The sequence below is a fragment of the Geotrypetes seraphini genome, chromosome 3 (genome assembly GCF_902459505.1).
Source record: "Geotrypetes seraphini chromosome 3, aGeoSer1.1, whole genome shotgun sequence".
Lineage (NCBI taxonomy): Eukaryota > Metazoa > Chordata > Amphibia > Gymnophiona > Dermophiidae > Geotrypetes > Geotrypetes seraphini.
Genome location: NC_047086.1, coordinates 145,142,904 through 145,169,000, shown reverse-complemented (window position 1 = coordinate 145,169,000; position 26,097 = coordinate 145,142,904). Strand labels below are relative to the sequence as shown.

The window sequence follows — 26,097 nt, the reverse complement described above, 5'->3', positions numbered from 1 at the left end:
AATTCCCTGATAGATTATACTTTGATTCCTGCCACCTACCTTCATAGGCTTACTCATGCTGTGATGTGCCTAACTAACATATGAGGTCATTCTATGCAGGATATCAGGTGTGCAACCTGATAAATAATGGATAATAAATCTACCTTTTACCAGGCTGATGATATATGGTAAATGCTACAACTTAAAGGGGATATTCAGTGGCACGTAACTGGAGAGTGCCACTGAATATCCCCTCAGACCACCTAATTGAAAAGTGGACAGGTCAGGAGCGGCACTGGGGAGGAGCCCCAGGTTATGAGAGTGCTGGCACTAAATATCAGGCCGCACCTGCATACACATGTTTTAAATTAAAAAAAAGAAAATTCTGATTCCTGCCCCTAAAGACCCCTGCTAGACTACCAGATATGTAGGTAGGCCCAGGAGGGCCTAACTACACTTTGAATGGGTTGGGGGGGTTGGGTTCCATTGTTCTAGGTACAAAATAAGTATCTGCATATAATATGTAAATCATCTTGATAGTATTCAAAGAAAGGTAGTATATCAATTCCCATTCCCCCTCCAACAAATGGAAAGAAAGGCTGTTGCCTAAAAACCAGGAGAATAATGCTGAGATTGAAGCTCAGATGACTAAGAAGAAGTTTTAGGCTAAAAGAGAATAGTAAATACAGAATATGCTTTTACAAGAAACAAAACTATTCGTGTTAGTAATAAGCAAACCAAGATTCACCATAAGCGAATCGATGATATGTTTTCAGTAGTAGGAGTACAACTTTGGAACTCTCTTCCTGGAGACTTGCGATTATGTAAAGATCGAGTTTGTTTCAGGAAACAACTGAAAACTCAGTTGTTGATGCATTCATGTAGTGTGTATAGTGTGGCACAATTCAAGTGAGTTGTGAGAACCTCCAGGATATATATGATATGGATTGACTGTAAGCTATTATAATTTGACATCATATGACCCCCTTTGTATCAATGTATGAATTTTTTTTAGAATTAGTAAGAATGACTTCTAGATAATTCTGCCATGTTCATAATATTTGTATGATGTTTGAGTTGGTTGTTTATTATGTATGTTCATTTTGTATGCTGTTTTAATTTAGAGAGGTTTATAAATTATTTAAATTATAAATTATATATTAACAGCTGTTCAAAAAGTATCAGACCTTTATTCATAAAAAATACTCATATTCAGATACAATCTTATACTAATCTCCTTCAAAGTAGTCCCCTTGGGCTGCCACACACTTCTTCCAACGATTCTGCCACTGTCGGAAGCAGCGCTGGAACACCTCTTTTGAGATTGCTTGCAACTGGTCTGTCACATTCTGCATGATGTCTTCTCTTGACTGAAATCTGGTCCCTTTCAGGGGCATTTTCAGCTTGGAGAAAAGCCAGAAGTCACACGGAGCCATGTTGGGAGAGTAGGAAGCCTGAGGAATCACAGGTGTGTTGTGTTTGGCCAGGAAACTCTGTATCAAATGTGAAGAATGGGCAGGTTCGTTAGCAGCTTTGGCACGAACTTCACTGAAATTCTCCTGAAGCCCAAATCCTTAGTCAAAATGGAATGAAAGGATCCAATGCTGATGCTGGTCTCGTCTGCAAGTTCTCTGATCGTGATTCAATGATCCTGCAACACCAGGATCCTCACTTGGTCAATGACAATCTCATTTCTGGATGTTGAGGGCTTACCAGCATGTGCTTCATTCTCCACTGATGTGTGGCCATCTCTGAAGCGGTTGTACCACTCCTTTATCTGTGTGGTGCCTCTTCGTCCCTGAAGGCCTGTTGAATCTTGTGGATCATTTCCACTTGGGAATCGCCAAGCTTTACACAAAATTTAATGCAGTAGCGTTGTTCAACTTTTTCTGTCATTTTGTCAAAAGAAGAAAATCTGACGGCGCTCACTTACACTTCTTCATCCATCGTTGGTCTGCTGGCGACCTTACAGCTTCAGTAGGCAGGAAAAAATTCAAACATGCACATTAGGGTCGTCTACATACGTGCACCAAACCATGCCTCCCCAGCTTTATTTGTTTACGCAAGAAAAATTAAGGTCTGATACTTTTTGAACAGCCCTCGTGCATGTACAATATCAGTTGAGTAAGTAGCGATTGCAAAGTAGATTCAAAGAAATTTTGTCAAGTGAGGAATTCATTTCTCATTAAGGGCCGGAGTAGCGAGTACCAGCATGACAAATGTTACATGGCCCATAGGAACTGAATGGGTTTCATTGCATTTGCTGCATAGGAATCACTACTGTGGCTTTGGAAAAGGGACCCTAAATATGTTCGCTGCAGAAACCTCTTTTTTTCTAACATGAACCAGAAATCTATTCAGATAAATTATTTTGTAGAATTTAGATAGAAAATTAATTTAACATTTTATTTCATTAGTTAAAAGACACAGAAAAGAATACTTAACAACCAAGATCTTAAATTTACATATCCATTATTATTGCATATCCACTTGTGAAGACAACTTAATTCAGATTTCTAAATGATATAGCAGTAATTTAAGCTATTCTCTGCATGTAGTAATGCTTTTTTTTTTCCCAAGTTCTGTCTATCAAAAAATTAGTACATGTGGACTATGGGAACAGATTTATCCTTTGCATTAGAGCCGGTGGTAGAAATACTCTCAATGGAATAGTGTTCTATAGCAAGCCTTACAAAGAAAATTAAGCATTCAGAATTCAAAACAATAAAAGCAAATTTTCTTTTTATCCTAAATGTTAATTGCAATTACTTTTCTTTTAGGAGAGTATTGAAGACTTCATATTTCATAAATTTCTGATTTCTTGAACAGTACTACTTGGAATACATTTTGTTATGTGTCCTGGAGAATGCTCTGGTCTCTCACTTGTACCCCACATTGAACATTTCTTGGTATATGCGGGTAATAAGTACTTAAAGTAATGTAATTTAATGTTTTCTCTGTATACCTGCCCCCCAAAACACTGGATTTGTCCAGGTAGCATTGGGTCTCTTGCTGAATGACAGCTGTGGAAAAGACCCCACATTTTCATTCTCAGTACTACTTTTAACCAGCAGGTGTCACCACAACATCCTTCTTGCCACCCTTAACTCTAACACAGCACCTTCATGCATGCCCAGGCTTAACTAGCACCATTAAATAGAAGGTTCAGATGTCTGTCTCCAGCACTATGCAGCACAGTAGGTTTATTTTTGTTTCGGGTTTTTTTGCAGTTAAAGGACCTGGGAGCAAGTTTTATGTGCATGCAAAGCGCTTTCATCTTAAATTGGTTCTAATCAGGATTTTTAGATAATATCATAAATCTCCAGGGTGCAGTCAATACACTGCTGCAGAAATGGTTGAATTGGAATTCAGATTGCTTGCATCTATTCTTTCAATTGCAACGCACTTTGTAGAAAGCCAACATTCCTAAGCATTCTCCACCCCCCCCCCCCATTTATTTATTTATTTATTAAATAGTCACCTTTGTTCTTTCCTTGCTCTTATATTTATCTTCATTTTACCACTAGGTATGCGTGAACAACATGAGAGAAACTATACAGTGCTCTTGAGAGAAAGCATTGCCTTTTACCTCCCTGTTCTGCAGTATCTTTAAGAAATATATTTCACCAAGATGCCATTTACTTGTATTGAATGATCTTCAATGGCCTGACTTATTTTAAATGTCCAGATGAATATTTCTCAATAGTGTTATACATGCACAAATATCTTCTATATATCAGTACTCCAACCTGGACCATATATGCTTATATATTTTCTAAAGGAAGCCTCAGCCCCACCACTCCACCGCAAAAGTACTATCTTACTGCGAGAAGCTTTATGTGGCGCCTCATCATTGGCCGTTCTTGTTTTGTATTGCTTCGTTGTACCATATAATAGCTTTAAATAAATATTTGCATGTTTCAATAAATATAAGTGCTGCAATAAAGTGCTTGTGCTTTTGTTTGTATATTACTTAGCTTTATATTGTTGAGCTTGATGCACAGCCAAAACTCAGGAGTCTGACCCGACATGTTTCGCATATAATGCTTTATCAAGGGTCCCCCTGTAATAAAACAGTATAAGCACTATACCTGGTAAATGTTGGCCGGACGGACGGGTGTCAAGCCCGCCCGTCCAGCAGGCCAGCCGGCTGCAGAATGGGGCCGGATTGGCCCAGGCGTCTGAAACCCCGCCCACGCACAGCCTTTGGACTTCTAATTTTCAATTATTGCTTGTTAAAGTCATTAATTGAGCTTATTAGCTAATCTATTTGGACACCTAAGTTGTTCAATAGCCACATTATGGATACCTAACTTTAAGAGTCCTTTACAGAATTTGCCCCTGTCTGTGCACAGCTTTCTGATACCTCCTATCAAAACTAATTATTGCAGGCATGAGACACCCTCATTTCTGTATAATTAGCTCTCTTCTACCGGATGGTTCTAGAGAAATACCACATTTCGGTATTTCTAATGGCACAATTAAATATGAAAACAAAGCTGATGTTAAAATAAACTGGCTTTGTAATAGCACTAAAAGCTAACAGAACTAACTAGTTCATAAGCATTCTGTTCCAGAGTTTTCCTGACTACCTTTTATCAAATTTTATCTAGGCAATTGCATTCAGAGCATCAAAATATACAGTATAGTACAGGTAATCCCCAAGTTACAGACACCCAAGTTAAATATGACTCATACTTAAGAACGCAGTCGCAGCTTCATTTGATTTCACCGAGCAGTATTTCCAGTGGCCTAGATTCCTACACTTCTCCTGCAGCAGATTCAGGAATGATGCATTAAGAACAGTGTATGGCAGTGCATGCTCTACCTTAGAGGGTCAAAAATAATTCTGACACCTGTGTTTAATACATAAATATCAGTAATACTTCTTCAAGAGCTCATTCTTCAAACATACTTTTTTATATTCACCGAAGTCCCTCAGATTACCTCACTTGCACTATATATTTGGCAAATCTTGTGTGGTGGTTCTCCTCACCGGAACTTATTTAAATCGGTGTAATTAATTATTTATTTGTTGTCCAATTTTCATAAAGTGCCTGTGCTCATATTTAATTAATTTTTTTTTCAATAAATAATAAATATGTAAATGTGAACTTAGCTTTTTAATTCTATTCTACCTTAGAGGGAGCACTGGTAGGGACCGTTGGCCCTTTTGTCAGGTATTGCATTTATACAATCGCATCACAATGTAATTCTTAGAAATATAGAAACATGGTAACGAGTTAGGATAAAAACTTGCACTGTAATTATGGCAAATTGCAACCTGTAAACTGTCTATTATGTATGTTGATATTAGATCCTTAGAGGGGCATAATCAAAAGAAATGTCTAAGTCCTTTTTGGGCCTAAGTTGCAAGTCGCCCAATGCAGACATGGGAAAAGGTCCATTTTCGAGAAATACGTCCAACATTTTTTTTTTTTTTTTTCAAAAATCGTCTAACTCGACGTCTGATCATCCAGACCACTAAGTTGTCCATCTTTACAGCCCATTTTTGACCAAAAATTTGTCCAAGTCAAAAATGCCTAGAAAAAGAACTTTTGGGTGTGGGAGGGGCTAGAAAAGTGAGGGACTGGACACCCAGACATGGCACCAGAGTAGTGAAGTACCTTACAGGAAACTGCTGTGAACTTCACAAATAGGGTGCCACATAAACATCTCACTATAATTCCCTTATAGGTCATGGTGAGCCCCCCCAAAACACCCCCAGAACCTACTAGACCCACCTATCTACCACCCCAATAGCCCTTATGACTGCAGGAGCCACTTATATGGCAGTATAAAAGGGTTAGGAGGGTTTTGGGGAGTGCACATTTTTCACTATGAATGCAGTGATTAGAGTGGCTTATGGGCCTAGATCCTCCTCTTCATGGTTCACTAGCCCATCCCCAAGACCACTTAAGTCACCTCTGTGCAGCTCTACTAGGCTTTCCTATGCCAGGCTGCCAGGTGCTGATGTTCTGGAGGCAGATATGTAAAGTTATTATGATTTATATGGGGGTGGGGGAGAGGTCAGTGATCACTGGGGCAGTGTGTAGGGGTCTGTACTTTGTGTCTGCAGTGCTTATCTGGTCACTTTGGATACCTTTTAGATGGCCTAAGTCACAACGTCCAAGTTCCGTCTAGGCAATGTTGTAAAACTTTCGGTTATACATGCAGTACGACTAAGTCTAGGACGGGCACGTCCCACCCAAATCCCACCCTCGACACTCGTCCTGAAACACCCCTTTTAGCTCTGGGCATACTGCAGCACTTTGAAAGCCTAATTCATTTTTAGATACCAAAAAATGCAAGGTCATGCCAAAAAATGCAAGGTCATGCACCTTGGCAGCAGAAATCCATGCAGGTCTTACACCCTTGATGGTGAGACCCTAGCAAGGACTGTAGCAGAACGGGACTTGGGAGTAATCAATAGTGGAGAAAGCTTCGTCCAAGGCTAGACAAATCATCAGCTGTATCCGTAGAAGTTTTGTAAGCCGTAAGCCCGAAGTCATAATGCTGTTATACAGATCCATGGTGAGACCACATCTGGAATACTGTGTACAATTCTGGAGGCCACATTACCACAAAGATGTGCTGAGAGTTGAGTCGGTTCAGCGTATGGCCACCCGGATGGTCTCAGGACTCAGGGATTTCCCGTATGAGGAACAGCTGGATAAACTGCAGCTATACTCACTCGAGGAACGCAGAGAGAGGGGAGACATTCAAATATGTCACAGGCCGTATCGAAGTGGAGGAATATATCTTCTTTCTCAAGGGTCCCACGGCAACAAGAGGGCATCCTTTGAAACTCAGGGGTGGGAAATTTCATGGAGATACCAGAAAATATTTCTTCACCGAAAGAGTGGTTGATCGCTGGAACAATCTTCCGCTATAGGTAATTGAGGCCAGCAGCGTGCCAGATTTTAAGACAAAATGGGATTGGCACGTGGGTTCTCTTCATAGAGGAAGGTAGGGGTGGGTCATTAGTGTGGGCAGTAACCTACCCTCTCTAACTGAATTCCATATGTATTTTTCATACAGTTCTTCACTGTCAGTTTAATTTCCATCCTATAAATTCACATAGAATTTTTCTTTTTTCAACCATCTTTATTTTCTCTTCTTTATTAATTTCCAGGTACTTTAGTTAGATTGTGAGCCTTCGGGACAGTAAGGGAATTTTTTAAGTACCTTCTTACTTCTCATTTATAATCTTAATGTATATTTTCTTCAAACCGCTTAGAACCTAACGGATGTAGCGGTATATAAGAAATAAATTACATTACATTACAGACTAGATGGGCAGTGGCCCTTTTCTGCCATCAGTTTCTATGTTTCTATGTCTAAAACCTAGTTCAATTATCGGCACTTTTAGATCGTCCAAGTGCCGATTTAGGCCGGTTTTTAGATGTTTTTCTGTTTCAATTATGAGACCCTTAGTATGTGGCGAGTTTGGATAAAAACTTGTACCAAAAACCCCCAAAACTTGTACTATAACTATGACAAATTGTAACCTGTTAGCTGTATATAATGTATTCAAATACTACAAATCAGGGTACAATTAAACGAACTACCTATCCCAAAAAGTATTTAATACATATAATATATCTAGACAGGCTTTCTACTTAAATACACTATATTTATTAAATAATTCAAATCACAACAACATTTTACATATTAAACAAAATGAATGAATCCATCTTGCATTCCCAATTAATAAAATCTGTATTATCCACCTGGATGGTGGAAGAAAACCTGGAGCTCGTACTCAGTTCATTTGAATTATTTAATAAATTATTAGGATTTTTTTTTTTTTAGGATTTTTTATATACCGCCTATCAAGGTTATCTAAGCGGTTTTACAATCAGGTATTCAAGCATTTTCCCTATCTGTCCTGGTGGGCTCACAATCTATCTAACGTACCTAGGGGGCTCCTTTTACAAAGGCGTGTGCTAAAATTGCCACGCGCACTAGCTACTACCGCCTCCTTGTAAGCGGGCGGTAATTTTTCGGCTAGCGTGCGCTAATCTTGTGCATGTGCTGAAAACGCTAGCACACCTTAGTAAAAGGAGCCCATAGTGTATTTAAGTAGAAAGCTTGTCTAGTTATATTATGGGCTCCTTTTACTAAGGTGCGTCAGGGCCTTAGCGCGCGGAATAGCGCACTAAATTGTCCCCCCGCGCGCGCTAGACCTTAATGCCAGCATTGAGCTGGCGTTATTCTAGAAGCGCACCGTGCGGTGTAGCACGCGGCAATTTCATGCATGCGCTAATTTCTTTAGCGCGCATTAGTAAAAGGAGCCCTATATGTATATTATGTATGTTAACCTGTAACCCATTCTGAGGTCTTCGGGGAGGACGGGATAGAAAACGAATTAATTACATAGAAATGAATAAATACCTGTTCAGTTACATGGCAGAACTTCAGTATTGTAATTTAATAAGTATTTGACACCTCATCTGTTCACACCGATCTTTAACTCGTAGATACCTCACGTTCCATACAATGATGATACACTCTTTGGCTTGTGAACAGAACCTAATGATAAGTTGATCAATGTTATGGTCTTAGGCAGATTTTAGGTTATTGAGTATGTTTTTCTTTTGTGCCCCACATAGAACTGTGGGATGGAGCAAGTTATAAACCTTTTAAATAAATAAATGAACACTATGCAGAGGTTTGGACAGGGATTAGGCAGAACAAAAATTTACAGGTGTATCAAGAAATAATTAGGGCTGCATATCAATTAATCACGATTAATCGCATAAAGCATCCCCCCCCTCACATTTTCTTCTATACTCGTACAGTGGCAAGTATAGACAGCAGAATTACATTCTCAGAACTGGCATGTTTCAATTACTACAATGAAAATAAATTATTTTTCTTACCTTTACATAAGAACATAAGAATAGCCTTCAGTGGCGTACCTAGCATATGTGACACCCGGGGCCCATCATTTTTTGGCACCCCCCCATCTGTACGAAAAACATGATTTTTAGTAACAAACTACACGTCACACATGAGTACCTAGGAAAAGGCAGCATCTTACATATTCAGTGAGCAGTACAACATCAATACACCCATTGTAAAACTAAACAAGCCAGAAAGGTACAGATCAATCCTACACCGTCAATCCTAACAGAAAACCATGTCTTTCGAACACACAGAACACAGAAAACACCTTTGCCTAGTGTGGAATGTCATCACAAACAAACCCCTCCCCCTTTTACAAAACTGTAGTGTGGATTTTAGCCACGGTGGTAACAGCTCTGACGCTCATGGAATTCTACCACCACAGCTGCTACTACCACCACAGCTGGCGCTGAAAAACGCTCCACAGTTTTGTAAAAGGGGGAATAAAATAGAGATACATAGACAAAGGTTAAACTGAACCAGCAAGAAGCTGGACTCTGCATACAATGCCACACCACAGAAACAGTGACACATGTTTCCTAAAGCAATAAATAAATAGAAAATTTTTGTTTTACCTTTGTCTTCTCTGGTTTCTGCTTTCTTCATCTTCTTGTTACTATCTTCCTTCCATCCACTGTCTGCCATCTCTCTGCCCCTGTATGGCATCTTCTCTCCTTCTATGCCCCTTCCAGAAACTGTATGCTTTCCCCTTCCATTTCTTCTTTCACCCCCATTGGTCTGGCATCTCTCTCCTCTCCTTCCCTCTCCAACACCTCTCTTCTGCAATCCCTTTCTTCCCTCATTTTCCTTTTCAATTTATTTTCTGCATCCATCTGGATTACATTCTTACTACCCTCTCATCAATTTTCTTTTTTACTGTCTACCTACAGCTCGCTACCTCTTTCCCTCACCCTCTCCAGTATTTCTCTAACCCAATCCTTTTCCCCCATCATGTGCCCTCCTTTTATTTATCCCCTCCTTCCATCATGTGCCCTCTTTCTCTACCCCTTCCATCTAGTAGCTTCTCCTCTCTCTGTCCACTTCCATTGTCTACTCCCTTCTTTCTCTCCTCCCATTTCCTTCCTGCATTTGCTCCCTTATCTCTCCCATCTGCACTTCCATCCAGCATAGGCTCCCCCTCTACCTGCCACACTACCATCCAATGTCTGCTCCTTCTCCCTCCCCCTTCTCTCCATTATCTGCCCCTTCTCCCCACTTTCATCATCTGCCCTCTTCTCTCTCCCCTTTATCCCCACTTCCATCATCTGCCCCCTTCTCTCAATCTCTCCATCCACCACAGGCCCATCTTTCTCCCTTCCTCACCTTTCTGATTTTGGCAACAAGATCGGCAATGTGCCCCCCCCCCCCCCCGCGCGATGACACTTAAGATCAGCAACAGGCCTCCTTCTACCCCTGGCATCAACAGAACTTCAGATCGGCAACGTGGTGCTCAGTCAAAAGCGGAAACAGGAAGCTGAGTCAGAGGGAAGCTTTTGACGTGAGCACTAGAGAATGACACGGGGAAAAAATCCGTCCCCGTCACTGCACCGTCCCCTTCACCGCTCCGTCACCACCATTCTCTTCACCACCCCGTCACCATCCCCGCAGCATCCATACAAGCTTCAGTACTGCAATATTTAGCTTATTCCTTCCTTATAAATCAAAGTTCTGACTGCTGAACTGGAGAAAGAGATGTTCAGCTGGCAGGGCTTTGTTTATAAATTTTTATCAACACAACTAATATACTACTTTATCCTGAAGCAAAAAAAAAAAAAAGAAAAAGAAATATAATTTTTTTTTCTACCTTTGTTGTCTGGTTTCTGCTTTCCTCATCTTCTCATTCAATTAATTCCATCCACTGTCTCTCTTCTCTCTGCATCTTCCATTTGCTCTGTTACTGTGCCTCTCCCTCTCCCCCCTTCCAAATTGGTCTGGCACCCATCTTCTTCCCTCCTCTCCACCCCCCCCCCCATAGTCTGGCATCTCTGTCTTCTTCCCTTCCAGCATGTTCTCCCCACTCTCTGTTCCCCATTTCTCTTCAGCGTCTTTTCCCCACTCTGTCATCCCCATTTTCCTTCAGTGTCTTCTCCCCACTCTCTCTTCCCCATTTCCCTTCAGCGTCCTTCTCCCCCTCTGTCTTCCCCATGTCCTTTCAGCATCCTTCTCCCCCATGTCTTCCCCTTGTCCTTTCAGCATCCTTCTCCCCCTCTGTCTTCCCCATGTCCTTTCAGCATCCTTCTCCCCCCTCTGTCTTCCCCATGTGCTTTCAGCGTCCTTCTCCCCCTCTGTCTTCCCCATGTGCTTTCAGCGTCCTTCTCCCCCTCTGTCTTCCCCATGTGCTTTCAGCGTCCTTCTCCCCCTCTCTCTTCTCCATGTGCTTTCAGCGTCCTTCTCCCCCCTTTGTTTTACCCATTTCCCTTCAGCGTCTTTTCCTCTTCACCCCACCTTTCCTCCCTTTCTCCCTCCCTGCCCCTTACCTTTGTGGCGCTTTCACCCCCCTTACCTTCATGGCACTTTCACACACACCCCCCAAACAGGCCCAGTCCGACAAACCTCCCTGCCCTGTGGCCGGCGATGTCTAAACTGCCTTCTTATGGCAGCCAGAGCGTTGTAGTTGCATATGGCTGCCGTAAAAGTCGTTTCTGATGCAACAGTAAGGAGGGCGGCAGTAAGGAGGGAGGGAGCGCGATAAGGACCGGGCCGGCTTTGCACTCCCCTAAGGCTGCACCTGGGGCAGATTTCCCCCCCCCCTCCCTTGGTACGCCACTGATAGTCTTACTGGGTCAGACCAATGGCCCATCAAGCCCAGTAGCCCATTCTCACGGTGGCCAATCCAGGTCACTAGTACATGGCCAAAACCCAAAGAGTAGCAACATTCCATGCCACCTTTGTTGCTTGGTGATTTTATTTTGCTCATCATTTTGTTCCATCTTTAAAATCACCAGGCAATAAAGTTAAGAAAAATGATTTATTTTCATTTTAGTAATTAAAACATGTCAGTTCTGAGAATTTACTTCTGCTGTCTATATTTGCCACTGTACGAGTAAAGAAGGAAATGTGAGGGGGGATGCTTTAGGCAATTCCGAATTTTGATCGTGATTAATCAACGTGCAGCCCTAGAAACTATTTACTATAAATAGATGTTCATTTGAGGAATGACACTACCTGCCTATAACTTAGCTCTGTGTAATATTTCAGGACAATATAAAGAGAACATTAAAGAAGAACTACTGTAGATTCTTATTTTTACAGAGCAAGTTTATTTATAAGATTATGCAGGCAATGCAGTAATTTTAGTTACAATTTAGGGATCTTTAAACAAGGGAAATGTGCCACAAGATAAAATATTGTTAGAGTAGCAGAATAATTAAGCTGGATTAAAAGTAAGTCACCCTGATAAAGGCCCAAAAAGTATTTTTCTTCTTATTGTTGCTTCTGGTTAAAAGAGTGAAGGAGGTCTATTGCTTGCAGAGGGTGGATGGAGGAGATGAAGTCCTTGCTGGAAGAAAAATTCTTCAGTTGCAGAATATCTGGGAGTGGAACATGGAGACTTAAATGCAGAGGAGATTCCAGCAAGGTCTGTTGAAAATCCAGCACTGATCCAAGAGAGGGAGCTTAGGTGAATCGTCCCTTTTTTGTGGACCATTGGAGCTGGAAGTCAGGTCCAATCACAAATCAGGAATAGTGTCAAACTGGTTCTTTGTTTCCTGCTGACCAGATACTGACAAGTTTGAAAGAGTCATTGTCTGGGAGTTTCATGCAGTTGACATCTCTTTTGTTATATCCAAGCTTCTGATTGCTTAGGTAATCAACACTTTTGCTCCAAACCATTTGTGTGAGACAACTGAATTCACGCAGAATGTGCTGGATGTGGACCCTTCTTGATTGGGCCCAGTTTTCATGAAGGGGCCTCATTGTACTTTTTTAGTTTGTGACTTTTAGTTTGCTTTACCAGGCTGAGCCCTGTCTGATTTCAACATGTTAGATGAATAGGGATTTGCCATTTGTTTTATGTGTTCATCAATTTGTTGGACACCTACACTCTTCAATTTAGGACACCAAAGCCACATCTTCCATGAAGCTTCCACCTGAGAGTTTTGAGTATGACTTCTATCAGCCTTTAATCTTCATGGTAGCTTCAGTTTTTGGCTGGAGTTTAGAGTTCCAACTCTGGGAATGAGAGAATGGGCCCAACAGTGTCCTTCTTAAAACTGAAGAGAGATCAGGTCCAGAGGTTTATTGAATTGCTGTTGGTATTCATATAGACCTCAATGTATTTTCCTATATCCAATCAATGTTCATAGATAATTATGACAAAAATCCAAAGTGGGAGTACACTGCTAACAAGTATTGGAGGAAGCAGCCACAATCATCCAAACAAAAAATTAAATCATAGAAAAATAATAAATAAATTGTGGAGAAAAACAAACCTCAATACAGTGGTTCCTGGGCCACAAGGTACCCAAAGGAGCCTCTAGCATCACTGGAATGAAAAAAAACCCCATAACATAAATATAATTCAATCATTCAAAAATAGAGAAAATTCTTCAGTTTTATAGATTTGTTAAATTTTGGGCTCTACACCAATAAACTTATGTACGAAGGTTAAAATAGTGAAAACAACATAGCAGTTCACAGAAAAAAAATTTTAACTTGCGGCTGGCATGAAATTCATGCAAATATGGGCAGCCATTTTGAAAAATTATGCTGTGTGTCTGTGGGCATATTCCTGAAGCTACTAAGTTTTGAATAATCCCCTGATATAGCACATACAAGCAGTGAAACAGGTGAACCTCTGTCGGGAAAAAACTACAGAGCTGAAACTAATGGCTGTGCCCTAGAAAATCTGTTCCAGTTTTCGAGATAAGTTTTGTTGGATATCTAATCTAATCTAATCCTTAGGTTTGTATACCGCATCATCTCCACGTTCGTAGAGCTCGACGCGGTTTACAGTAGGAGAAATAGGAAGGAACTACAACAGAGGGTTAGAGGTAGAAATGTGAAGAAAATTTAGAGGACTTGGGATGCCAAGATATAAGAGTTTCCTTGATTCCTAAGTTGGAGGGAGACTTACATTTTTTGAGAAAAGCCAGGTTTTCAGATGTTTGCGGAAAACTTGGAGAGAGCTCAAGTTCTGAAGAGGGGAGGTAAGGTTGTTCCAGAGCTCAGTGATTTTGAAGTGGAGGGAGGTCCCTAGCTTTCCTGTGTGGGAAATGCCTTTTAGCGAGGGGAAGGATAGTTTTAATTTGTGGGAGGATCTGGTGGTATTAGGGTTTGAGGAATTCCAAGAAAGAGGGATAAAGGGAGGGAGGATACATAAGAACATAAGTAGTGCCTCTGCCGGGTCAGACCAGAGGTCCATCCCGCCCAGCAGTCCGCCCCCGCGGCGGCCCAACAGGTCATGACCTGCCTTAATCACCAGAAGGGGCCCCCTTGCCCCCTAGGTTTCTCATCGAAGTCCTATCTTCCCATCAATGTCTTAACCCTCCGGCCTTGCACCTGCACGACCTGGTGAGCTGTCTATACTTATGCAACACCCCAGCACCTCCCTCAGTACCCCACGATCCCCTTTTCCCTCAGGAATCTGTCCAATCCCTGTTTGAATCCCTGTACTGTACTCTGCCGGATCACTTCCTCCGGGAGCGCATTCCATTTGTCCACGACCCTTTGGGTGAAGAAAAACTTCCTTGCATTTGATTTGAACCTATCTCCCTTCAGTTTCTCTGAGTGCCCCCTTGTACCTGTCGTCCCTTTTAGTCTGAAGAACCTGTCCCTGTCCACCCTCTCTATGCCCCTAAGTATTTTGAAGGTCTCTATCATATCCCCCCTGAGCCTCCTTTTTTCCAGAGAGAAGAGCCCCAGTTTAGCCAGCCTCTCAGCATATGGGAAGTTTTCCAGCCCTCTTACCAGTTTCGTTGCCCTCCTTTGGACTCTCTCAAGAACTGCCATGTCCTTCTTGAGGTGCGGCGACCAATATTGAACGCAGTATTCCAGATGTGGGCGTACCATCGCTCGATACAGCGGCATGATGACTTCCCGCGTCCTGGTTGATATGCCCCTCTTGATGATGCCCAGCATCCTGTTGGCTTTCTTCGAGGCTGCTGCACACTGTGCGGATGGTTTCATGGATGGATCCACTAGCACACCCAAGTCTCTCTCAAGTCCGGTGTCTTCCAGCAATCTCCCCCCCCATTTTATAGTCGAACAACGGGTTCTTTTTCCCTATGTGCATGACCTTGCATTTATCTACGTTAAAGCGCATTTGCCATTTGTTTGCCCAGTCCTCCAGCTTATCGAGGTCCCTTTGCAGTTCCTCACACTCCTCCCTGGTCCTAACTCTGGCGCAGAGCTTGGTATCGTCTGCAAATTTTATAACCTCACACTTTGCCTCCGTTTCCAGGTCATTGATAAATATGTTGAAGAGTAGCGGCCCCAGCACCGATCCCTGCGGCACACCGCTCGTGACTCCCCGCCAGTCAGAATATTGGCCCTTTACTCCGACCCTCTGTAGTCTACCTGACAGCCAGTGCTTGATCCATCTGTGTACATCCCCGCCCACCCCGTGGTTCCACAGCTTCCTAAGCAGCCTTTCATGTGGCACCTTGTCAAAGGCCTTTTGAAAATCGAGGTAAATGATGTCTATGGGTTCCCCTTTGTCCACCTGACTGCTTATTCCCTCAAAGAAGTACAGAAGGTTTGTCAGGCACGACCTTCCCTTACAGAATCCGTGCTGGCTTGTCCGCAGTAGGCCATTTTACTCGATGTGATACCATATAGGATTTTGAAAGTTAAACAGGCGCATTTATAGTGGACTCTGGCGATTATCGGAAGCCAGTGGAACTTGGCCAGGAGTGGGAAGACATGGTCAAATTTACTTTTAGCGAAGATGAACTTGGCCGCGGCATTCTGAATCCGTTGGAGTCTGTGGAGTCTGTGGATATATTTAATTCGGGACAATGCTCGAAATATATATGTATGGGTCTCATGCCAGCCGCAAATCAATGCTCCTATCTCTTTGGATGAAGTCTCCATGGCTATCCAAAAGAGGGCATTACTTAAAGCACCAGGTTAGGATGGCTTTCAAATGGAATTCTATGAGATCTTACAGTCAGACATTGCCCTATCCTGACATCTTTATGTAATTCATATGTATTAAGCTAAGTTGCTTACCTCATTCCAGTTGGCTCAGATGATAGTTCTGTTGAAAAGGACTCGGTGAAGCCCTCTTCCTATTATTTAGATTCAAACAGTTTGTATTGATACAATTATCATCAAATACAATAATACAGCATAAAAAAAACATCAATATGCATCAATTATTAATAAACATAATAAAAGACAAATTCCAATATCAATAAACCCCACTTGTCTATATGAGTTTAAACCTTTACCTTCCCTCTCTATACCCACCCCTTCCCACCCAATGATATTCTCATAAATAAAGAAATCTAACTTAAAATCTCATTACAGCCCTTAGGGTACAAAACTTGCAAATAAATACTGCATCAAAAGACATCAATAATGCATCAATTATTAAAAATACATAATAAATTTTTTTTTAAAAATTCCAATTTCATTAAACCCCCACTTATCTATATGAATTTAAACTTTAACCATCCCTCTCCACACCCACCCCTTCACTTCCAATAGTACTCTCTACCCAATGTTACTCTCTTCATTTAACTTAATAAAAAGCCCAATTAAGAGATCCAACTTAAAATCGCATTATGACCCTTAGGATGCAAATCCTATTGTTTAATTTCTTTACTATTTATTTATTTATTCGATTTTTAGCCCGTCCTCCCAAAAGAGCCCAGAACGGGTTACAAAGTACATCCATAATAATCCAGACAGAGCAGAGATGACAGTTTACATAAATTACAATATAGACATAACAATAAAACATATGTACTAAGTAGCATCTGGTAAAATTAAGTGACATAGGTGAGTTGACTGGGTGGCATTTCAGGGTGAATGACTTTAAGGCGCTGGGTTAGTAAAGAGGAAGGTTTTCACGGCCTTCCTGAAGTTCCAGAGTCCATCTAGTGATCTGACAGATGGAGGGATTGTGTGCCAAAGTTTGGGTATGAAATGTGAGTAGGAGCGTTTGCGGGCAGTTTCAGTTTTGAGGGAGTGGCCAGAAGATATGGTCAGTCGTTTTTCTCCTTGGGACCTCAGTGGTCGTTTTGGGAAGTAGATTTGTAGTTTAGTTTTCATGTAGTACGGAATCGTTTCATGGAAGGTTTTGAAAGCGAGGAGCAGGGCCTTGAAGGTGCAGCGCTTTTGAATGGGCAGCCAGTGCATGGAAGCTAATGCAGGGGTAACAGGGTCGCGGATGCCTAGGTTTTTCAGAAGCCGGATTGCAGCGTTTTGCACCCTTTGGAGTTGGGAGTGAGTTTTGGTAGGCAGGCCCACTAATAAAGCGTTACAATAGTCTACGCGGAATAGAACAAAAGCGTAGAGTAGTTGGGCAAATTCAGATTCTGAGAAGTAGGCACGTATGGTTTTTAGCTGGCAGAGGTAGTAGAAGGAGGATGATACTAGTTTGGATACGTGATCTGTCATTGATAAATTAGAGTCAAGAGTTACTCCTAGGTTGCGGACGTTGTCTTTGAGTGTAAGGGTGTTTGTGGCCCAGGAAAAGGACGGACGGGGGTATACGCATAAATCTTTGTGGATCCAGAGAAGTTCTGTCTTGGATTCATTTAACTGTAATTTGTTTACGGTCATCCAAGACTTTATTTCAGTTAAGCAAGACTGGAGATATTTGATTTGTGTGTCTCGGTGACGGCCTAGGGGAAGATAGAGTTGTAGGTCGTCAGCGAAGGAGTGGATTCTGATGCGGTGTTTACCCGCTATGTCCAGTACTGGTTTGACATAGAGGTTGAAGAGGAGAGGTGAAAGTAAGGCTCCCTGAGGCACTCCATAGTGAATATCTAAATGTTGATATCAAACTATTTGCTGAAATAGGTTGGCTTGGGTCTTACCATCAGTGAACCTCAAGTCAGTTTTCTCAGAGGATGTTTGGCAATGAAAAACATCAGAAATATTTTAACATCTTTAGAGGGATACGAAGTACCCTCTCTCTGGTAAGTTTCAATGCCTAAAAGGCCTTTGATTGCATGTCTTGAGATTTTATGTTTTCCTCCCTATATGAAATATGGTATAGTGAGGGGCAGGGGGAGGTTGCAAGACATGGTCAAGATGTTATATTGTACTCCTGCAGCCATGTTGTAGGTAAATGAGGTTTGTTCCTTGCCATTTTTTATTTAATGGGGAACATGACAAGGATGCCCATTGCCTCCTCCCCCTCCCCCCTCACCACTTGTTTGCTTTAACTTTAGAGCCCCTCATTCAGGAAATAATAAACAATCAGGATATCAAAGGAGTGTACCTGGCTTGGTTAGAATTTAAAATTTCTGCTTGCACTGATGACCTTTTGGTACATATCACAAATCCCCGGTCATCACTCCAGGCTTTGCTGATTTCAAATTGAACTTTAATAAATCTTTAGCCTTGGCTATTTTCTTATTGTACAAGAGGATTGACAGAGTCCTTTTCCACTGCAATGGGCAACCAAATCTTTTCACTACTTGGGGGATACAACTTTCTGGAAGGGCTTCGGCCTTATATAAAACCATCTTGACATTCCTTTTAGATTATACCAGGGAGTTCTTCGCCAACTGGTCATTGCTACTCCTTTGTGGTAGGCTGTGCCTTTTCAGTATGGTTTTGTTCCCTAGGTGGCTTTATACTTTACAACTCTCACCTATGAGACTCTTGAAAAACGATATTGCTCTGCTGCATACAATATTTTTGTTGGAATGGCAAAAAACCAAAGGTGCCAATATAATTCTTACGGAGAGCTTGAAAATATGGTGGTATGGGCCTTCCCGATATTCGTATGTATAATCACGTATATTTGCTTCAACATCCTGGTGAATGGTTCTCAAAGAGCCAGGACTTTACAACCAAAGATTTTGAAAGCATTTTTTTTTTTTTTGCTCCCTGGCACATTAATTCACTACAAAGGACACCATGTGGAGCCAGTTCTGGACACAGGAGTGTAAAGTTCAAATGCTTTATTTTTAATTTAAAATTACACCAAAGAACACTGGAGCTAGGCTCCAGTGTTCGTTGGTGGGTCTAGGCTCCGGTGTTCGTTGGTGTAATTTTAAATTGAAAATAAAGCATTTGAACTTTACACTCCTGTGTCCAGGAACTGGCTCCATGTGGTGTGCTTTGTGGATGTCTCGTTTCTTTGTGGAAGCCTGGTCTTTTGCCACTGTTTTTGGGTCTACAGTTGTCACAGCAGGTTCCTCCAGTGGCATTGTGGATTGTACATTAATTCATTACTGCATGCATCTATGGGTGTTCTGCTTTCATATTTAAAGAACAGCGTGCTGCTTCGACCTATGAGGGACACTTGGACTGAATTGGTATGTCTGTAGGCAGGGAACCAAAGAGTCTCAGATCAGTTGCTTATTCAAGGTAACCTTCAATTCTTGCCAGGTCGGGACAACGCTAGCTTCCTTTCCTAGACAAGGAATGGCATTTCTCTATTGACAAGTGTATTGATTGAAAATGGGTTCAAGTGGTCGTGGGGCAGACTTTCAGCAACAATTATAACATCACGTTAACTCTTTAGACCCGGAAGATTTGAGATTTCCTATGGGAACTCACCTGCAAGCTTTTATTTATTTATTTAATCATTTTTCTATACCATTCTCCCAGGGGAGCTCAGAACGGTTTACATTCATTTATTCAGGTACTCAAACATTTTTCAGAATATGTTTTTTTGTACCTGAGCTCCACCTTGAATTGCATCAAATATACTTGGGGAATTGTGATACATTGCAAGATCGATGGTGTGTGGATTTGGGAGTTCCTGTAGATTCTGTAGAATCCTGTAGATTCTGTAGATCTGGCTAAGTTAATTAAAAGAATCCCAGACATTTCAGTGAGGGCGGAGATATGGGCATGCCAATTTAGGTTAGGGTGCTGCATCGCACGTACTTCACTTAAGATTGGGTTTACAAACCAGGACAAAGGTTCTCCAATTAGTCCCAAATGTACCCAGTGTTCCAATTCATTTTGTGCATTGTTTTCAGTTCTGCCCCAAGATAAATGTTTTGGCATGTGGTGCTAGAGCATATGGAGAGTTATTTGTACCAGTAGCTCCCCTTTCCCTCAGCAGGGTTGTTATTAGACAGATATGAGCTTTTAAGATTCCAAATCGTAGACATCATCTTCTACCTGGAGTACCAGGTAAAAAACCTACCTGGAGTACCAGGTTAAAAAAAAATGATACAAACGGTGGCCCGGCGTTATCGCTAGTTTGGCAACCGCTCTGGCATATGGTATATTGTTTTGCTTATTAGCAATTCATTCTCTGTGGTTTACAGTAACAATGGACTCCGGAAGAAGAACTTTTGGGTCCATCCCACAATTCTTATACTGTGTTGCCTTTATATTACATCATGTATACTACTGTTGGCAAATAAAGACTGTCAAGATCATCAGTTCCACAGTTGCTTTCTTTGTTTTGCTCTTCTGCTTTCCTTGTGGAACTTTTTGGTGGATCGTTATTTGTTCTCTCGTCTCTTGTGGTGCACCAGGAATCTCTTCGGGGCATATCACCCATGGCATACAGTTTGAGAGACACTGCCATTCAGAAACAGTACAAATTGTGTTGTCTGGTCTAAAGATTCCTTGTGGTCCCTCACTGGCCTGGTATATTCCTGGCAGCATTTACATCAGGACCATGCCACATCAGTGTACTGAAGAGATGTAAATGATTCTACTACAGCATCCCCAACTGAGTTTCTTACAATGGTTTTGCCTAAATCTATATAAACCAGTGACCTCTAAAGGACAGTCAGAATGTGCTTGTGGTTCTAGAGTGCGGCAATAAACATTTTTGGCTCAGCTTGGGTATGCAGGTTTTGTTGTGTGAAGAATCTCCCTTGAGTCTTAACTTGTATTATGTGTGAAGACAGAGGTTCCACCCACCCCTCGTGCTGATTACAGCACAATCAGCAAGCTATGTAGCTCTGGAAATCCTATTCAGTTTATTTATAAGACACCTATCTAAGAACCATGTCTAAAGCTTTGTTGAAATTCAAATATACCCTGGCCGATATTCAGCACTATTTGACCAGCCAAACAGCATATAGCCAGGTGGCCGCCGATATTCAGTGGGAGATAGTTGGCTATCTTTGGCCACTAGGCATTAGCCAGCCAGCCAGGATACCGTCTGACAGGAAGTTGTGCAGAGAGAAAGCTTCTAGGGCCTGCAAGAAGCAAAGCTGCCTTGAGAGCTGACATGAGAGAACTGCAATGGCAGGGTGGAGGAAAGTGAAAGAGATGCCAGAACGTGGGGCAGAGGGCAGAATTAAAGGGTGAGCCAAGTAGTTATGTGTTTCAGAGTTCAGGTGGGCCCAGAATGCTGTTTGCTCTGATGATATCAGTGTACCTGCCTCCGGGCCCAGCTCCAGACGTCCAAGTTCTGTCTTCTGTCTTCTTCATTATTCAGTGCAGCCAAACTCACAGTCTTCAAGAGGCCATGGGCAGCAGTTCCTACACACTGCCCACAAATGACCCAGAAGCTTTTCTTCTGACTCTGGGATTTTGCTTCAGAGGGAAAGCTTCTGGGTCAGCCGTAGGCAGATGTAGGAACCACTGCCCGTGGCCTTTTGAAGACTGCAATTTTGGGTGCACTGAATAATGAAGAAGGAAGGAGAAGGTTCTGTCCTTAGGTCCCAACTACTGGAGTTGCTGTTATAGCTCAATCCAGCCTATCCAAACCATCTCATGGGATTCAGACATTGAAAGTTTGCCCATTCATATTCTAATTAGAGAACCCCTATGTTCATCCCAAGCTTTTTTGAAAATGGTGCCAGAATTCAAAAAAAGTGTGGGATGAATATGAATGGGCAAACTTTCATGGTCTAAATCCCAAAAAGGAGATGATTTGGATAGGCTAGAGTGAGCTTCAGTGGCAAGTCCAGTAGTTAGAACCTAAGGACAGTACTAGAGAATGACATGGGGACAAATGTTTCTCCATCCCCACAGGAATTCAAGTTCCCTGTCCCATCCCTGCAAGTTTTGTTACTGTCCCTTCCCATTCCTGGAAGCTCAGCCTTAACTGCATAAACCTCGAACACTTATGAATTTAAAGTGTTTGAGGCTTGTGCAGATGAAGACAGAGCTTGCAGGAATGGGGATGGGACAGGAAAATGAGTTCCCGCAGGGACAGGGAAAAATTTGTCCCCATGTCATTCTCTAGATAGGTGAATTACTAAAGTCGATGGCCCAGAAATAACAAAGAAAAAAGACATTTTAATTTAATCATGAAATTGTAATTCATGTAATTATAGGGCAGACTGGATGGACCGTTCAGGTCTTTATCTGCTATTATTTATTTTGTTACTTGGATTCTGGAGCTAGTCCTAGAGGTACGCTATCACAGGTGGGGTGACATGGAGGGGGCAGAGGTGGGGAGGGGCCAGGGCCAAGAAGGGGTGGTTCCAGGGGACCCAGTGTACTTGGGTACCTAGGACTCACCAAAGAATTGATCCTGTTAGCTGTACAAGTTGTGGGGTGGGGAGAATGCTAGACTGCATAGGCACTGCCACTGGGGGGAACCTGAGCCCCCTTTCCCCATGGCTATGCCACTTCTTGTCACCCAAATTGGCCACTATTAGAATCAGATTGCTGAGCTAAATGGACCTTTGGTTTCACCCTGTATGACAGTCTCATGGAACTGAATGTAAGTAATCTTGCGCTACAATTGAAAAACTGATAGATGATTTCAAAATCTTACATTGCTGCAGTGTCATCTACGTAAGGGGTCATATTGGACCTGGTGGCTAAGAATGGGGAGAGTGTGTTTGATGTTACTGTAGGTGATCATCTGAGGAGATTGCTTCTGGATAGCGTGATTCAATTTTAGCACAAATTAGGAGAGGGCTCATTCAAAAGGAAAACTAACGTAGTCAAGATAGTAGAATACCCCAAAGAATACTACTGCCTACCTCTTTTTCGTTTAAACATTACTGAACTTTATTCTAACTTCAAGCTCGCCTTTTTCATTCTCTGGCATTCTGTCTGTCAGTGGTATTCATAAGAACATAAAAATAGTCTTACTGGATCAGACCAATGGTCCATCAAGCCCAGTAGCCCGTTCTCATGTTGGCCAATCCAGGTCACTAGTACTTGGCCAAAACCCAGAGAGTAGCAACATCCCATGTGTAATCATTCGTATATGGCAGTGTACTGCAAACGTGTGCCGCGGCGAGATTCTGGGTGTGCCATGAGACGCCGGCAAGGAGGAGAGGTGCTGGCACCAGCTGATTTCTTACAGGATGTGCCTTTCACAGCAAGAAGCGCGTTCTGTAGGCAGCTGGCACTAGCACCTCTCCTTCTCCAGCACCCTGCCATAATAGGAAGCTCAGGGTTGCGGCTGGAGGGCATCCACACATGCGCGGATGTCAATGCTATGACATCACGCAAGAGTCTGACATCATCGCATCGACGTCCATGCATTTGCAGATGCCTTCCAGCCGCGGCCCCAAGTTTTGTGAGCTGCAGCTTCAAAAAGTTTATGGTATATGTATAGATTTTTTTCCAAGTATATCAAACCATTTTCTGCTTTGTTACAGATTATTTTTCTTTTTCTCCTCTTGTTATTTTAGGTCAAAATGAGAAAGATGATCCTCTAAAGGACCAAGTGTACAGAGCTCAAGGATCTTTCAAAGAATCCGTTTTATGGTAGCCTCCTGGGTTCTTTGAAGAAAATGAAAGAACAGCACATAGAGTGCAATTGGCAGAAACGAAACACAGGGTGAATTCGGCTACTTCCTCTCATGTGAACTAGCAGCTGCTGCTGAAAACCTTGCCCTGGGTTTACTGCACCTACACCTGCTTACAAAAGAAAAGAATGTTCATTGAAATTTCTGAAACAGGAGCTTTGGCGCCCTCTGCTGGCCCTCTCATTATGTCAGCTCCATTCCGGTTCTAGCCTCAGTGTTTGTCACAGCATGTCACCAAGTTCAGTTTCACTTGAGAGCCTGCATTCTCCCTTCTGTGATTGCAACGGAGCCCGGGCCCCACCTTCAGCAGTGACAATAAAATAATTGAAGTGCCATGAGGACTCTGCAAATGAAATCAGCAGCATATAAGAGACTGCACTGAAGTGTGTACAATAGGTATTTGCCTTAAAACATTCAAGTTGCACATTACAATAAAGACAGCGACAGTACTACACAGGTTGTTGTTTTTTTGTTGTTGGGTTTTTTTTTTAAAGGTGTACTTTCTATCTTCAAACCTTGCAGTTTTTCCCCTGCCTAATTGCTAATGGAAAGACAGTGTAGAGAAGTAGCATGCTAACCTTCAGGAACAAATTATGTTACTCAATACTCCTATAAGTCACTGTGTCAGAAAGCTATCAACTGTGAAAAAAAAAAAGAGTTCAACTGAAGAGCCGTGATATTGGCCAAACTCAAAACGAAGAACAAAAAAAAAAGTTGAAACATGAATCGACCTACCTGGCGCCTGCCTCTTGATCCTGCTATCATGCTGTGGGTGTTTTTCTAACAGACTCTAAATGTGTTTTACTAATTAACAAAAGAGAATATCTGCAGGATTTCTATCAGTAGAAACTAATGTGACATTTAGAAATTGTGTTTACTCTTTTATATCTCATTTGGATTTAAAATACCAGTGTAACGTGAGCATTTGGGGGAGGTTTTTTTTGTATTCTCAACAGGAGGGTTTTGTTGGTTCATTTTGGGTCAGACTAGTTATATCGATGAACACCTTGAGAATATCTGTGATGTTTGGAGGATCTGTTTGTGTATTAGAATATGTACTTTATCTTCTTGTACTAATGTGGCTGATAAAAAGTGCTGTTCTGTAGATGGTGGCAAGATGCCTCCTAGAAGCTTAGTAGTGGGTCAACATGTTTATGAAATATTCTGCAATCCCAAATTTTAATTTGACTTAGTTCTCTTTATTTTTAGGAAAGATAATATTTATCAGACAACAACCAATATGAATCATCAATCTTCCTTTGATCAAAAATCATCTTGCAGATATATACACACCAGAAATAATGTGTAGGCCAGTGAGGCAAATTTTCTTTTTGACATGAGCTGAACACACAGGGCTCCTTTTACAAAGGAGCGCTAGCGGTTTTAGCGCGTGCTAAAATACCGCACACGCTAGCCGCTACCGCCTCCTTTTAAGCAGGCGGTAATTTTTCGGCTAGCACGCGCTAATCATGTGCATGCGCTAAAAACGCTAGCGCACCTTAGTAAAAGGAGCCCACAGTTTACGGAGTCTTTTACTAAAGATTGGGGCAAGTCATTTGCAAAAGAGCCCAAAGGACTAAAATGGGCTCTATGGCGCCGATTCTTAGTAAATTACCCCTTAGCCAGTCAAATGTTAACAGCCTTCATGTAGACCTATTCTTAGCATGCAACAGTTAAGGCAGGGGTGTCAAAGTCCCTCCTCGAGGGCCACAATCCAGTCGGGTTTTCAGGATTTCCCCAATGAATATGCATGAGCTCTATTTGCATGCACTGCTTTCATTGTATGCTAATAGATCTCATGCATATTCATTGGGGAAATCCTGAAAACCCAACTGGATTGCGGCCCTCGAGGAGGGACTTTGACACCCCTGAATTAAGGGTCTAAAATGAGCCTCCTGGAACTCAAACTCATGAGTAGGTTACTAACAGAGAGGTGTACAAGCAAAAAATAAAATAAAATTGTTTTTGGGTTTTCTTTACAAACTTTTCTGATATTTCAGCTTTTTCAATAACAGATATTGGGAAACCACTGTTTGCCCTGGTAGCATGGAAGTTTGCTACTCATGGGTTTCTGTCAGGTACTGTGACCTGGATTGGCCAATGTGGAAACAGGATACTGGGTTAGATCAGTGGCCTCATACTCAAACCCTTTGCAAGGCCATATTTTGGATTTGTAGGTATTTGGAGGGCCTCAGAAAAAAATTACCTGTTTATGTATATCTTTTCACAAAAATTAATAAAAATATTGAACTTAAAAAAAAAGAAAAAAATAGTTAATGTCTTATTAAAGAAATGACAATTTTGCATGAGGTAAAACTCTTTATAGTTTATAAATCTTTCCTTTTGGCTGTCTTAATAATAAAATTGTAATTGTTTTATTATACTTTTGTGATTA

The 26,097-nt window shown here is 41.8% G+C and overlaps 1 protein-coding gene across 2 annotated transcripts in view; it reads left to right on the top strand.

Annotated features, from left to right (window-relative positions):
* Positions 1-25,419, top strand: part of NKAIN2 (sodium/potassium transporting ATPase interacting 2) — a 1,107,699-nt gene extending 1,082,280 nt beyond the window's left edge. Inside the window, exon 7 of one of the 2 annotated variants that reach the window (XM_033938936.1) lies at positions 23,586-25,419. In XM_033938936.1, coding sequence (XP_033794827.1) covers positions 23,586-23,595 — 10 coding nt within the window. In that variant the 3' untranslated portion in view covers positions 23,596-25,419. Of the gene's footprint in view, positions 1-3,506; positions 3,862-23,585 lie in introns of those variants that run through there. The other variant, XM_033938937.1, reaches the window with a different exon arrangement.
* Positions 25,420-26,097: the final 678 nt, after the last annotated feature.